At 42.4% G+C, this 13910-nt stretch overlaps 1 protein-coding gene across 1 annotated transcript in view; it reads left to right on the top strand.

Annotated features, from left to right (window-relative positions):
* The window catches only part of CLMN (calmin), a 92704-nt gene that overhangs the window by 67205 nt on the left and 11589 nt on the right, over positions 1 to 13910 (top strand). Inside the window, exons 4-8 of the mRNA XM_034769203.1 lie at positions 1210 to 1293; positions 5271 to 5363; positions 9601 to 9791; positions 12090 to 12283; positions 13194 to 13276. Of these exons, the coding sequence (XP_034625094.1) occupies positions 1210 to 1293; positions 5271 to 5363; positions 9601 to 9791; positions 12090 to 12283; positions 13194 to 13276 (645 nt within the window). The remainder of the gene's footprint in view (positions 1 to 1209; positions 1294 to 5270; positions 5364 to 9600; positions 9792 to 12089; positions 12284 to 13193; positions 13277 to 13910) is intronic.

Consider the following 13910-nt stretch of genomic DNA (forward strand, 5'->3'; position numbering starts at 1 on the left):
AATGCATCCTGGGACGTCCTACTGCACAGGTAGCCTGGAGGAAAGAGAATTGGCCAAACTGGTTACACAGGCAGAAGTCTAGCCACATAACAAAAAACAATACACTAAACTGGAGTTACAAGGCCATGGGGCAGCTAGCGGCTTGTCTTCACACTTCGCTGCTAAGAAAGGTGCGTTTTTTACCTTGTGGTAACTGATGTGCTTGAGCTATCCTGAGGTAAAAATACAATGAAGACAAGGCATTTAGTTTTATCATGAGATAAATGTGCCAAGGTCAACCCCTGGCTGTTTACCTCATGGTAAAACTACGTGCTGGTCTTCATGTGTTTTACCTTGGGCTAGCTCATGCTCATTAGTTACCTTGAGGTAAAAAGTAGGGGGTTTTTTAGCAGTGAAAACAAACCCTAGATCTCGGGCAAGGGTGAAATACTGTTAGTTGCGATGATTATTAACTAAGTCTTGACCATATCATGTGCAGACAAAACCTGTTTAGAACCGGTCATGCCACTAACTAATTATAAACTTGATTAAAAGATATAGTGTAGACCAGTTTTTCTCAACATTTTTTGAACTGGGAACTGGCTTACTGCCGTCCTAACAGGGCTGGCTCTAGGGTTTTTGCTGCCCTAAGCAGCAAAAAAAAAGTCGTGATCGCAATCTGCAGCACTTCGGCGGCAGCTCTACCACCACCGCTTCAGAATTCGGTGGCTGGTCCTTCGCTCCGAGAGGGAGTGAGGGACCTGCTGCCAAATTGCCGCCGAACAGCTGGACGTGCCGTCCCTCTCCGTTGGCTGCCCCAAGCACCTGCTTGCTGGGCTGGTGCATGGAGCTGGCCCTGCTTCCTAAACTGTGTCAGGGAGATAGCAGGGACTGGCGCTAGTCCACTAACCGGGCATGGAGAAACACTGGTGCATACAAAGCCTAAATGATTAACTCACTAAGCTATGCACTGGCCCTTTTTCATGACTGCTTCTATCACTTTGCTAGCCACTGAAGTGAAGACAGTGGGGATGAGGGGGAGGGTTGGAGGTGGTGTTTGTATTTTACGCATGCACAATGTCATAGAGATTCTTAGATTCTGAGACCAGAAGAAACCATTGTGATCAGCTGTGTGCTTTTTTTTTCTTCATGTTAAACAAATCACTTAAATAATCCAAAGTGTTCATCTCTAGTCTGCATTTTAAAACAATACATATTTCTGTTTTCTAGCTGCATGAATATAAGTCCTCAACCCATCGTATTTTTCGGTTGAACAACATAGCTAAAGCACTGAAGTTTTTGGAGGATAGTAATGTAAGTATTTCCAAAGCTCGGTCTCATTTTTGTACTTTCCTCAGTATCTATTGCAAATATAATTGCACCTAATTTTCTACGCAGCATACCCATAAGAGGAGTGCACTGATTGAAAAAAGTTGTGCCTTGTTTAACAGCAAGGCTAAAATACCACACAAAAATGTAGAAGAACACCTACAGAGTCTAAAAAACAAGGATTGTGTTTTCATTTTATAATGTAAAAGTTCAACAGGATTAAAGGATCAGGAGACCAATATTAAAAGAAAATAACTAGAAATTCAAGTAATCTTTACTGAATTGATTCTAAGTGCCTTGATTTCAGTTACTTTGAAGGTAATAATTGACTTCTTTCCTTTTTCCTTTGATTAAAAGTATTTTAACTATCATAAATTCTGCATTTCCATACTAAATTGCAGCAGCAGCTGATCATGAGTCCAAGGCAGGAGAAAATTAAATCTGGAAAAATTAGATAATAAATAAATATATAACTTTTGCAATCAAAACCGTATAAGAGCGAACTTTCTTCTCGTGCCACTTTTACACTAGTGCAATGTCACTGATTTAAGTGGAGCTACTAATTTACACCATTGGCCCTGTATTTTAAAATTAAATAATTCATATTGATTTTTTTCCTCCAGATTTTTTTTACGTTCAGGTGTTATGGATGTTTTATGAAAATATTCTTTACTGCTTATAAGATACAACATGGCAGAGAGATATTGGAAGTGATGGTGGAAACATCCAAGTCCCATGCTACACTTTCTCTGTCATGATTCCTGTATATCACATACCCCAACTCTTTTTAATAGGTAAATTAACCCTGTAATAGTGAGACTCCCTTTAAAGTGTCTCAGTAAGATGGAAGGGTGGCAGCATTCTCATCATACTGCAGCCCTTTCTTTCTTCAACTCAGCTAAATCTGCAGCTCCTCATATGCCGCACCTATTGGCCATTGTACAGCTCCACCCCTGTGCTAGCTGTCTAGCACAGCTACAGCTGCTAACTTTATGCTGGAAGCCAGCTGTTACTTGTCTACAATCCTACCACCAACCTAACTCTCCTTGCTGGTCTGTGCCTCTGCCCTCCCAGATACTGTGTCTCTTCTGTTCCGCTCCACTGCTGCCCAGGAGTCATTTCCCTAGACCTCCCACTCCTGAATATTGGGCCAAATTTTGTTGTCATCTAGGCTGGTGTAACCCCATTGACTTCAAAAATATATTCTACTCCAGATTTAGAGCAGTGTAACTGAGACCATAACCAGGCTCTGTATATTTAAAAAGAACACATTAGTAGCATGTGCAGTGGGTTTCATTTAAAAAAAAAAATTAAACAGAAATTCCCTTGTTACACTTTCTCCCGTGTTACTCTCTTCCAGTGGCTATATGCACAGAGTAGTAGGCATGAGATGAGACAAATTAATATGGAGTTATGTGGCCTCCTATTAAGTGGTGGAACACAGAGGATTACCCCATAGTGTTAAAGAGCTCTTGACAATCCATGTGTATACAAGAAGAGTGAGAGAATAGAAGCCTGTACAACAGGTTTCTTAAAACAAATACCGTTTTTAAACAATAAATTCAGTGCCCTAATTCTTCTGTGTTTAATGTACGTTATGCAGACCACAGAATGTGACTAGATTAAGAAAGGGAAAGGCCAAATCATGCAGTCCTTAGTCCTTATTAAGGCAAAATCCTATTTCTTTAGTGCGATTTGTTGCCCATGAGTATTTTGCCTCAGTAAGGACTGCTGGATCTGCAGACCATCTCCTCCACTTCCATGAATGGAGAGGATCTGGGCTGTGGGAGAAAACACTGCTTCTACAGTATTCTCCTTTGTCACTGACCCCATGGCAGCTCCTCAGTGGCCTCTCTGCAGGGTTAAGCTTTGCAGATAGAGAGGGCTGACTGGGGGGAGATGACCCATCTTTGTGAAGTCATACCCTCCAGCTTTGCAATAAATACACAAGTAAGCCCATCCTGGCTGACAATTCAATCACAAAGCCAGTCAACACCCAGGGGCAGACTGAAAACACCTCTCTTCCCATGTTGCTCCACCCATTGATAGCACTAAATTCTACATATGCTGCTGTCATCACAGTCTACACTCACCCTGTTGCTAAGGGCCCTTCTATGTCATAGTCTGTAACCCACTTACAGATTCTAAAGGCAGAACAGAGTGGGTAGAGCTTTCCTAAGGCACAATCAGCCTTTTAACTGAGTGCCAATTTGGCAGTCAAATCTATGTTGATTGTTTCCATAAGAGCGTAGGCGGCTAAAACCTTACAACTGAATGTCATCTGTACAGGGATGGGTTGACAAAGGTAAGCAGCAGTGATAGACAACCAGCTGATATTGGAAGCAGTCCAACAGTAACCTCCAGCTGAGAGCTCCCACCTTAGACAAACTGGCATTTAAAAAATGCAATAGGCTAAAAAATTGTCCCATGCCATCAAGATTCAAATTTTCTTAGAAAATAGAAGTATGACAGCTAAAGAAGTCCTCTTACTGGGATAGCAAACTATTCTGTAGAACACAGGTTACAATGCTATTTTAATCTTATTTCAGTTTAAACCAAACTGGGAGTGAAGGGTGGTGATGAAAATGTTGGCAAAATGCCTTGGCTATATGGAGCTAGAAGTTTATTTATTAAACCACAAATGGGGTGGAACCTGTCACAGTCTGCAGTTCTGTAGGGTAGTGGGATAAAGTGATTCACATGAATGACATTTCTGAGTGATAAATACAGACTATAATACTGGGCTTTAACTCAGTTGGAGGGTCATTTGCAATATTGACAACTTCCTTGCTTCCTGCTCTGCTACTTTGCCAACAACAAGGCAGCATTGTCTAAATGAATAATATCGTGGTGTTGTTATGTGAAAGAAACCACAATGTGGGAACTTTGGGATCTGCTAGGATTAGGCAAACCCAGCAATTATTCTAATTGATCTTGTCAGAGATCAGCGATAAACTCTTTAAGAAGCCATAAGGTAAAGTGTGGGGAAGGGAGATGCATGTTAGAAAGAAAAGTGAAGTCTTGGGAAGCTTTATTTTCCTTTGCACAGAAAGTGATTTCAGATCACATTACCCTTCCCTCAAGTTTATACTGTATTTAATCCAAACTGTCTGAATTTTGAAGTGGTCTCATTCCTCACTATGAGTATAGAAAGTGTAATGAGGTATGCAGACCCGTTGAGGCTTACAAGTGGAATCCTTCTGAGCCAGAACAAGCCTGTTCCAAGTTTGTACTGAAGAAATACCAGTATGAGAGGGAAGGAGATGCTGACACTGATGGGGAGGAAGTGTAGTCTCAGGGAAGTGGTACTGGGTTTACACTTGCTCTGCTGACCTTGGCTATAGGGACTGAAGCTGGAAATGAGCAGCGTGGGCTAGGACTTACCCATCTCCTTCATGGTGAGAGACAAGGTTGACTCTTGGTAGTTCCAAGCTCTCATCTCTCTCTGAGATTCATGAAAACAGGGTGGGGCTGGGATTTGTAGTCCCTCCGAACAGCCATATGTATAACCCTAATTCCTGGTAAAGCTTGCTGGGAAATAGGGAGTGTATAAAAACAGCATCTTCCCTGCAGATGAGAGAAATCTGGTAGCCCAAGTGGTCTTTAAAGAAAAGAGTAGGCCAGTAAATATATATTCCTTATGATGTCTAACTTTTGCAGTCATTTTCCTTGTAATGACTTTAGGACAGACACCTCTGAAGAGTGTCCAGAACAGCTCTGGAGACTGTGTGCTGTTTTTGATGCCTTTATGGACTGGTTTAAAAAAAAAAAAAAAAGTTACCCAGTCAAGGACAATTTTTTGTTAGCTCATTCCAAGAACTGACTCTTTCTTGGGATGTAGAAGGGTTCTGTGACTGTCCTATGTCTGGGTTTGAGCTGATGCATTTTCTACATTTAAACTGTGTTTCTTATGTAATCCGTATATACAGATCCCCTTAAGCTTATAACCTACTTTTCTATAGGTAAAACTGGTTAGCATTGATGCAGCAGAAATAGTGGATGGAAACTCTTCTCTGGTACTTGGACTAATATGGAATATAATCCTGTTTTTTCAGGTAAAATCATTTATATGCTGTAATCACAGGAGAACTATGTCTATAAAATCATTCAGTTCCAGCAGAATACAGGTCTGTCTCATCTTACGCGGGGGTTCCATTCCGCGGTTAGCGCGTAAAGCGAAAACCGCGTATAGCCAAAACCCCATTGAGTTCAATGGCGTGCGAAATCGCCCGCACTACAGGTATAGTATTAAAACTGTTGTTTTTCTCTTTGTTTTTTTGTTTTTGCCGACCGCGTAAAGTTGAAATTGCGCATGTTAAATGTGCGTAAGATGCGACAGACCTGTACTGACCTATATCCATAAAGACAGAAATAAAGCACAGAGGGATTGATCGTCCTCTAACTAACATCAGTTTTATAACTAGTATATCAACCCTGATCTAGAGGTATCACCTGTAGTAGTGATCTACAAGTCTAGGAGCCTGACTTCATCTTCCAAGATGCACCATGGTCTCTCCCCTGTGGCTGAGCATTGTGGGATGCATTGCAGCAGCTCAGCTACAGAGAGGAACTGGTGCATCACAGAAGATGTAGCCTAACCAGGGGGCAGGGCCCAGAGGGGAAAATGGGGGTTGAGAGACCTAGAACTACAAGTACAGTGAAGCAACACAGTTGCTAAGGACTTGTCTACAGTATGGGGGCTACAATGGCATACCTCGTCACTGTAGGGACTGCATCTCTCTGAGTGACAGTAACTAGGTCAATGTCAACATTCTTCCATTGACCTAACTGTGTCTATTCCAGGGGTTAGATCAACACAGCTGCAGTACTTAGCATTGTGATTCACACCCGAGTGACGTAGCTTTGTTGATCTAAATTTTTAGTGTAGACCAGGCCTAAGGCAGATGGTAAAGTTAATGTTGACCCGAAATGAAACACTTTGTTTTGCTTGAGTGATTTTTTCTGTGTAGTGCATTTCAGGTTGTGCATGTGCTCCAAGCACCCAGAACTGGACATTTTCCCCTAGCAGTATTCATCTGGTCTACACATGCACCCCCACTCTCCTCCTGCTCTACAATGTAGGGACAAAGGGGGCTGCTGGAGTACTGCCATCTTAGTTCCTTCTCACCTCTTGTGATCTGAGATGGAGTTTCAATGTCCATGCTGACTTCTTCAGGTTCCCTCTGTAAATAGTTTCTTCAAAAAAAGTCTGTTTAGTTTGTTCTTTAATATAGTTACTTAGGATAGTTTTAGGGGGTTGGTTCCCTAGTTTGGAACCCCCCAGCCAGGATGTATCTCTCCCCCACACCGCCAATCCAAAGAGAACCAGATTGCAGGGCAGTATGCCAAAAATCCCTGGCTTTAAAACTACGATATGTGCCACAAGCCCTTCCAAGTCACAACACCTGTCTCTACTGCCTGGAGGAAGCGCATATCCCATCCAGGTACAGTACCTCCAGGTTGTTCCCAAGTAGGACTAAACTCTGAAGATTCCTCCTGGAGGTGAAAACAGCCTCTAACCGTACAGATTGCCTGTATATTGACCTGAAGAAGGTAGGAGAGGCCCCACTTCTTAGTCCTGGGTGGTTCCAAGACTTCCACCCCTCTTTTGGCTCAGACAGACTCCGGAGAGCAGAGCCAGGACAGACAAATGGGAGGGAAAAACATAGGGGCTTCCCCAACAGCAAGAGGGAAGGATCCCCTTCCAAGCCCTCTGAGAAGAGGCAGAAGTCCACATTCCAAACCAAGTAATTAGAGCTTCATGCTCCAGAGCAGGACAGTCTGGTACTGGGAAGGACCGTACTGAGATTTCTTTGAAGGGAAGACTTCAGCTCCTTCCAGTACCAGGATTGGAACTTGGCACCAAAATCTACAAAATCAGCGCTGTTGGTGCCATCTGCCTCAGTGACTTGGGTTACAGAAATGACTTCATCGACTTTGGCTTGTTTCTTGGCTCCAGATTATCTCTTGGTATTCCTGGAACCAAAATCCCCTCAGCTTTCCAGAGCCCAGCACCAAGTACTGGGACTTCAGCTGGTACTGAGCTCCCTATGGTATCTCTTTTCACCCCCGACCTTGAGTAGCAGTTGAGCCAGACTTTCACTGGTACCATCAACTAGCTGAGGCAGGTTGTGGCCGCCTCCTCCAGTACCCAGAGCTCCACTGGATCTGCAGTCCAAGTCCTCGAGTTGGAAAGGACTATGACTGATGCCCATCTCCAGAATATGCCCTGAAGGGTTCCTAGAGATCGTCAGACAATATGTCAGGAATCTTCAGCATATTTCACCTTTTAACTGAGAATTAGGGAAGGCTTTACTGCACCAACCCAGTCATGCTTCATCTGAGGGCATGGTGTTTGGATGGAAGTTGGAGTTGGAAAAGCCTATTTGGCTGATGTCCGGGCAATCCTGAGCAGTAGTAGGAAGGACTCTCTACCAGAAATATTATGAAGCAAAGTGGAAAATATTTGTGTTTTGGTATGACCAATGAGGAGTTTTCCCTATAGGCTAAGAGTCTGAATTTATTGGATTACCTGCTGTCCTTAAAATGCATGGTGCTGTCTATTAGTTCCCCCAGAATACACCTGCCAGCCACCAGCACCTTTCATCCACCAGTAGTTACCTATTCTGTTTTTTCTCACCCCGTCATTTTCCACTTCTTGAAGAGTATGATTTAGGCCTTCCCTCTAGTGGCTAAACCTGTACCAGCCTGGACCTTTAACTTTGTTTTATCATCCCTGACTAAACTGCCATTCAAGCCTCTAGATTCATGTCTGCTACATCTCTCTATGAAGATAGCATTTTCAGTTGCTATCACATTGGCCAGAAGAGCTAGGGAATATGGGGCGCTCCTGGCAGACCCCCCCCCAATACAGTTTTTCTCAAGGATGAGGTATCCATGAGACTGCATCCAAAGTTCTTTCTGAAGGTGGTGGTGGACTTTCATCTTAACCAAAGTATCCACCTACTGGTGTTTTACCCTAAACCTCACTTTATCAGGGAAGAAGTGGTGTGGCTCTCAACGGACATGCCTAGAACTCTTGCCTTTTACCTCCAAAGGACAAAATCATTTCAAAAGTCTCCTAGGCTCTCTGTATCATTGGTGGAACGAATGAAAAGAGGCCATTTTCTCCCTGAGGCTGTCATAATGGATCTCAGGATGCATCCTACTCTGCTATGAGATGAACAATATTCCCCCTCAAAAGCAGTGTGAGAGCACATTTGACAAGAGCTCAGGCAGCATGGGTAGTTTACCTTAGAGATGTCCCTACTACTGACATCTACAGAGCAGCAGCTTGGAGTTCTGGTCACACCTTTGCTAGACAATATGCACTGGTGGAAGCAGCAGTTTCTGATACTGCTTTGGGTGGGGCAGTTCAGTCTGCAATCTGTTGTGTCCTAAGATTTCAGGCACCCACCTCCTTGAAAGAGACACTCTTTGTGCACTGCACATAGGAACAATCACTTGAAGGTTACTCACCTTGCAGCAGCTTGAGTTCTTTGACTTTTGCAGTGCACTACCCACCCTCTTTCTCCACTGCCTGGTCAACCTCTACCTGGAACTGGTGGTAGAGAGGGAACTAAGATGGCAGCAGTCTGTCAGCCCCCTTTATCTCCTTGGTGTGGAGTCTGGGGAGACCATGCGTGGCCCAGATGAACACTGCTAGAGGAAAAATTTCTGGCTCTGGATGCATGGTGCACATGCACAACCTGAAGTGCACTATTATGTATATGAACAGCACATCTCGAAGAACTCGTTATTAAAAGGCGAAGTAACCCATCCCCTCTGGTTAGCATTTCATTTAGATTTTCTCAACAGGAAATTCTACCAAAATCTATCCTTTGATTTCAATTAAAACCCATTTCCCCACGGGACAATTTTTTTGTTCTAATATTTTCAACCAATGCAAACTAATATCTATATCCTTGCCAGATCTGAGCTTTGTATAATCTTGAAAGCTTATCTCTCGGGCCAACAGAAGTTGCTCAAATAAAAAATATTACCTCACCCACTTTGTCTCTCTAATACCGACATGGCTATAACAACACTGCATGTATCCTTGCCCATCAGTCTTGACATCTCTGTTGAGACTGCCAACAAGGGTGCTGCTAGTTAGGTCTATTCTGGTTGGTGTAGTTGTTGCTGAATTCTTTAATGCACAGACCTATAATTAGACTGTTAACTGAATTTCAGAGGAAACAAAAGAGTTACTTTTCTTGAAAGCAGGATTTATGGATGATTGAATGTCTGTATCAAATTGAAATACCTTGTGTTTTACCTTTTTCAACACAGATTAAAGAACTGACAGGCAACCTCAATAGGAACTCCTCCTCTTCCAGCCTGTCATCTGGGCCCAGCGGGGCTGACTCAGACACATCTCATCCGAGCACTCCTAATATAGAGAGAAGCATGTCTCTTTCAGTGAAGGATCAGCGAAAAGCAATCAGAGCCCTTTTAACCTGGGTTCAAAGGAAAACCAGAAAGTAAGCCAACCTCCTTTTGGTAGCTTAGAAGAGTCTCCATTTTACCAGCTGCGAATGGGTTTGTTTCGGAGGTTGAAACTAATTTCCCTCTGTAGTCCGTGGGAGGAATCTATGACAATAACACATGCTGTAGGATCTTTCTTGTTTTAGTGTGTTCAAGTTTTAGAGTGAGCAATTTATATTTTCGCATATTTTGGGTGAGATCCTCAGGTGGTTTAAATTGACTGACTTAAACTGGCAGAATATCAGGTCCTGTATCTTCCTTATTTCATTCGGGGCGGATTAGGATGTTATGGGGCCCTGGGCCAGAGCAAGTGGGGGCCCCTCCCCACCCCTTCTATCTGCAGTCCCCCTGCATTTCCCCCATGCTCCAGCCAGGAGCAGGGTTGGGGTGCAGGGACTTGCCCCACTCTGCCTGCCCGACGCTCCTGCTGCTCCCTGACAGGCAAGCCCTGCGTCCTGACTCCGCATCCCCTCAGGAGCACCAGGCGGGGGGGATGGAGCGGGGCAAGTCCCCGTGTCCTGACCCCAGTCCCTGGCTGGAGCGGCGGGGAGGGGCGGAGCGGGGCAAGCCCCCAAGTCCTAACCCTGCTCCCCAGCTGGAGCGCTGGAGGGGGCGGAGTGCAAGGGCGCCCATTTTTCAGGGGGCCCTGAATTGACCGGGGCCCCTGTTGGCTCAGTGGCTAATCCGCCACTGATATCACAATATTGTGCATTATATGTTAACTGCAATCAGTATGCTTGACAGTATGCTAGACACAGATGCAGACTCATCCCCTGTCCTGAGGTATTTGCAATCTATTGAGTGTTTTGTGTAAATCAAAAGATTAGATATAAATGAAGGATTTGAATCTGCTAATAATTAATATCAAAATATTTTGATTGCATTTAAGATAGTTCTTGTTGTTGTTTTCCTCTGTGGGATTGCTCTGCTCATTCTAAAGAATCAGACCTGTCCTTGCATAAGAACTGCCACTTCACGTGTTATGCAACAAGAGGTGGGCTCCAATGGGAACACTGGATTAAAAACTCCCTTAAACTTTGGTGAAACTTGCATCTTAATCTGACCTTTGCATCTCAAGATACTCTGTAATAAAACCAGGTTATGATTTTAAATGAAACATTACTGAAAAGTAGTTTAGGCCAAAAATATTAGTTACTGTAAAATTGTTGTAGTGCAGAGGTCTCTTCTGGATTTTTCATATAGTCCCATTGAATCATAAAGAAATGGTAAAGAAAAAGCCAGAGTTTATGAGGCATATGGGTCAAAATTCACTTACCCAAATTAATGTATTAGGGATTGACATGTACAAATCTTTGCTGTTCACAAGAGAACACTTGGGCCCACATTGCAAATGCAAAATTAAAAGGTCATTTCTAAAAATCTTCTCCATTGGACTACATCCATCCCTGGTGAAACTCCAGTGAAGTCAGTGGAATTGAAAAACCAGGGATGAATTTGGCCTGTTGTTTCATGATCAGCTGCTGCCAATCCAGACAGCAGAGAAAGAACAAGTTAATGAATAAATCCTATTTCTAGAACTGTGACGCTGACCAATACGATTGATAACTGTGGAATACCAATATGGAAACGATAAACAAGGCCATCGTGTTTTCAGTGCCACTCAGAAATACAGTTTGGAAGGAAATCAATGGTGGGAACTGAATCATTTTATAGCTTCGATAGAAAGAAAAAACAAAGTACCAGGATAGTGAAAACTTGGTTCGAGCATTTTAAACCATGAAACTTTCAGAACTCTCGGTCTTTCATTTTCGTTCTTGTAAAAATGCAAAAGTTGTCAAATGTGGATTTTTTTTTTTTGTATCCTGCATGGCATAAATTTCTATATTTAATGCCAAATATACACAAAATGTGACTCATTTATGATAGGTTTTAACATGCTTATGTGTTGGGCCCCTTTCCCATACTATGGCATTAAAACACTATAGCAAAGTAAAATCAGTAATTACTCAGACATTTGGTTTTGTAAATGTTAAATACAGTTGCTAAGTACTTGTGGGTTTTGTTTTTGTTAACTACTTCCTATAATCAGGTTGATCTCAGTTGGTAGCCAAACTGTTGGCTCAACTTACAGTGAATCTTTATATTGTATAAAAGCGTTTCCTACTGTCCTAGAGCCAAGAAACTCTCTCCTGTAATGACTATAGCCAGACAACTTTACTTATAGTTCAGGAGTTTTAGATGGTGGCACTGCTTTTGTTGTGGGATGGTGGTTGTTATTTTTAATATATATTTCTACAGTGTATATATTTGTTGTTGTTGGTTTTTTAATTTAGATATGGTGTTGCAGTTCAAGATTTTGCCAGCAGTTGGCGGAGTGGCCTTGCTTTCTTAGCTATAATAAAAGCAATAGATTCCAACTTGGTAGACATGAAGCAAGCTTTGGAGAAATCAGCTCGGGAAAACTTAGAGGATGCTTTCAGCATAGCACAAGATAATCTTGGTGTTCCTAGACTTCTGGAGCCAGAAGGTAACACATTCACAGCAGCCTTCCTTGGTGCATCTGTCAAATAATTAAAAATTTATGACTCTTTATTTTTATTGCAATAGTTCCCATTAGCTTCAGTCAGTATCGGGTCCCCATTGTGCTGGGTACTGTCCCAAAGCAGTCCTTGTTCCAAAGTACTTACAATCTAAAAAGACAAAATGAGCACAGGCTGGGATAAAGGGATCCCATACATGAGCAAAATGATCAGGTGGATGGTAGGCATATGTCTTGCTAGCTCCAGTTATTTTCTCTCTGTTCCTTTTTTAAAATTGTCCTTGCTTATTCTAAAATTCCTTTTTTTCCTTTTTGCCTATTTTGAATGGTCTTAAATTTAGTTTTAAATTGTCCTTGCCTCTTACATTTTTTTTCCTCCTTGAGTAAAGGAAACTTCTGCTGTAATACCTGTCCCTACTCTGTCTGATTCAAGCCTTAATTGAAGGTGGGCCTCAATCCTGCAATTGATGGCAAGTGGGCAGATGGCTGCATGCAAGTGGTACCCATTTAGAGGCATAGGATATCCCTGCCTTTCCCACTGGAAACAAATCACTGCCTGTCACTCAACGAAACCACTAACTGGTGAAAGAGCAGCACTGTCAGGCTATGATGGGAATATCCTAAGGAGGGTGACCCTGACCTAGGACTTGTTTGAGTTTGGGGAGTGATGGAAGGGTATTAAGGTGGAGGAGACTGAGGGATCCTCTAGGTTCCATCAATGATTAAGAGGATTCTGCCTTCTCTCCTCAAAAATAAAATAAAATAAAATAAGTCTGGGTTTTCATAAGAATGTTTCTACCTTGAATCATAAAAGAAGGATATGCCTCTCAAGGCCCATTTCTGTGCAAGTCCTCTTTCAGTATTTAAGAGCCAAGTGCTTTGTGTTTTTTCTCCATAGATATAATGGTTGAGTCACCTGATGAACAATCAATTATGACGTATGTGGCACAATTTCTGGAGCATTTCCAAGAGATAGAAGGGGTACGCTTTTCTTTCATAAAGTAGTATTTTCATAATTTGTCATGGCATCCTTGAGGAAGTCAGATATGTGTTCTCATTTTTACCTTCATAATTATTACAAACAATTTATTCCAAGTGGTTTAAAAGCCACATCATATTTTAGTGATTCCTGTTGTGTTTGTCTGATCCAATACCTTAGGTTTTAAGTTGGGGCCATTAAACTGCTTTGGAGAAAATAAGACTCAATCCAAACATTAAACCCAAAGCTGTTTTACAAAAGTTAGGATCAATTCAAATAAGTACTACCCCACTCCTCTCTCATCCCTGAATCTTAATAGGCTTTCTCCTTGTGCTAAAATCTACCTCCAGATTTCAGACAATTTGGCAGACTTTGTTGGACTGGTTTCTGTCTTCAAATCTCATGAGATTTGAGCTCAGATTGGTGGTGATGTTCAAAAGACATAGTACCAGATTCAAGACCGCAGAGGTGAAATCATGATCTCACTGAAGTCAGTGGAAAAAACTTCAATTGACTTAAATGGGGTCAGGATTTCACTGCAGTCCTTACCTTTGATAAGGGGCCAGTTTGGGATTTATGGGAAAATGCTGGTAGATAAGCAAACTTCATGTCGGGGATGAAGAGGGTCTTCTGGGG

The sequence above is a fragment of the Trachemys scripta genome, chromosome 4 (assembly GCF_013100865.1).
Source record: "Trachemys scripta elegans isolate TJP31775 chromosome 4, CAS_Tse_1.0, whole genome shotgun sequence".
Taxonomy (NCBI): domain Eukaryota; kingdom Metazoa; phylum Chordata; order Testudines; family Emydidae; genus Trachemys; species Trachemys scripta.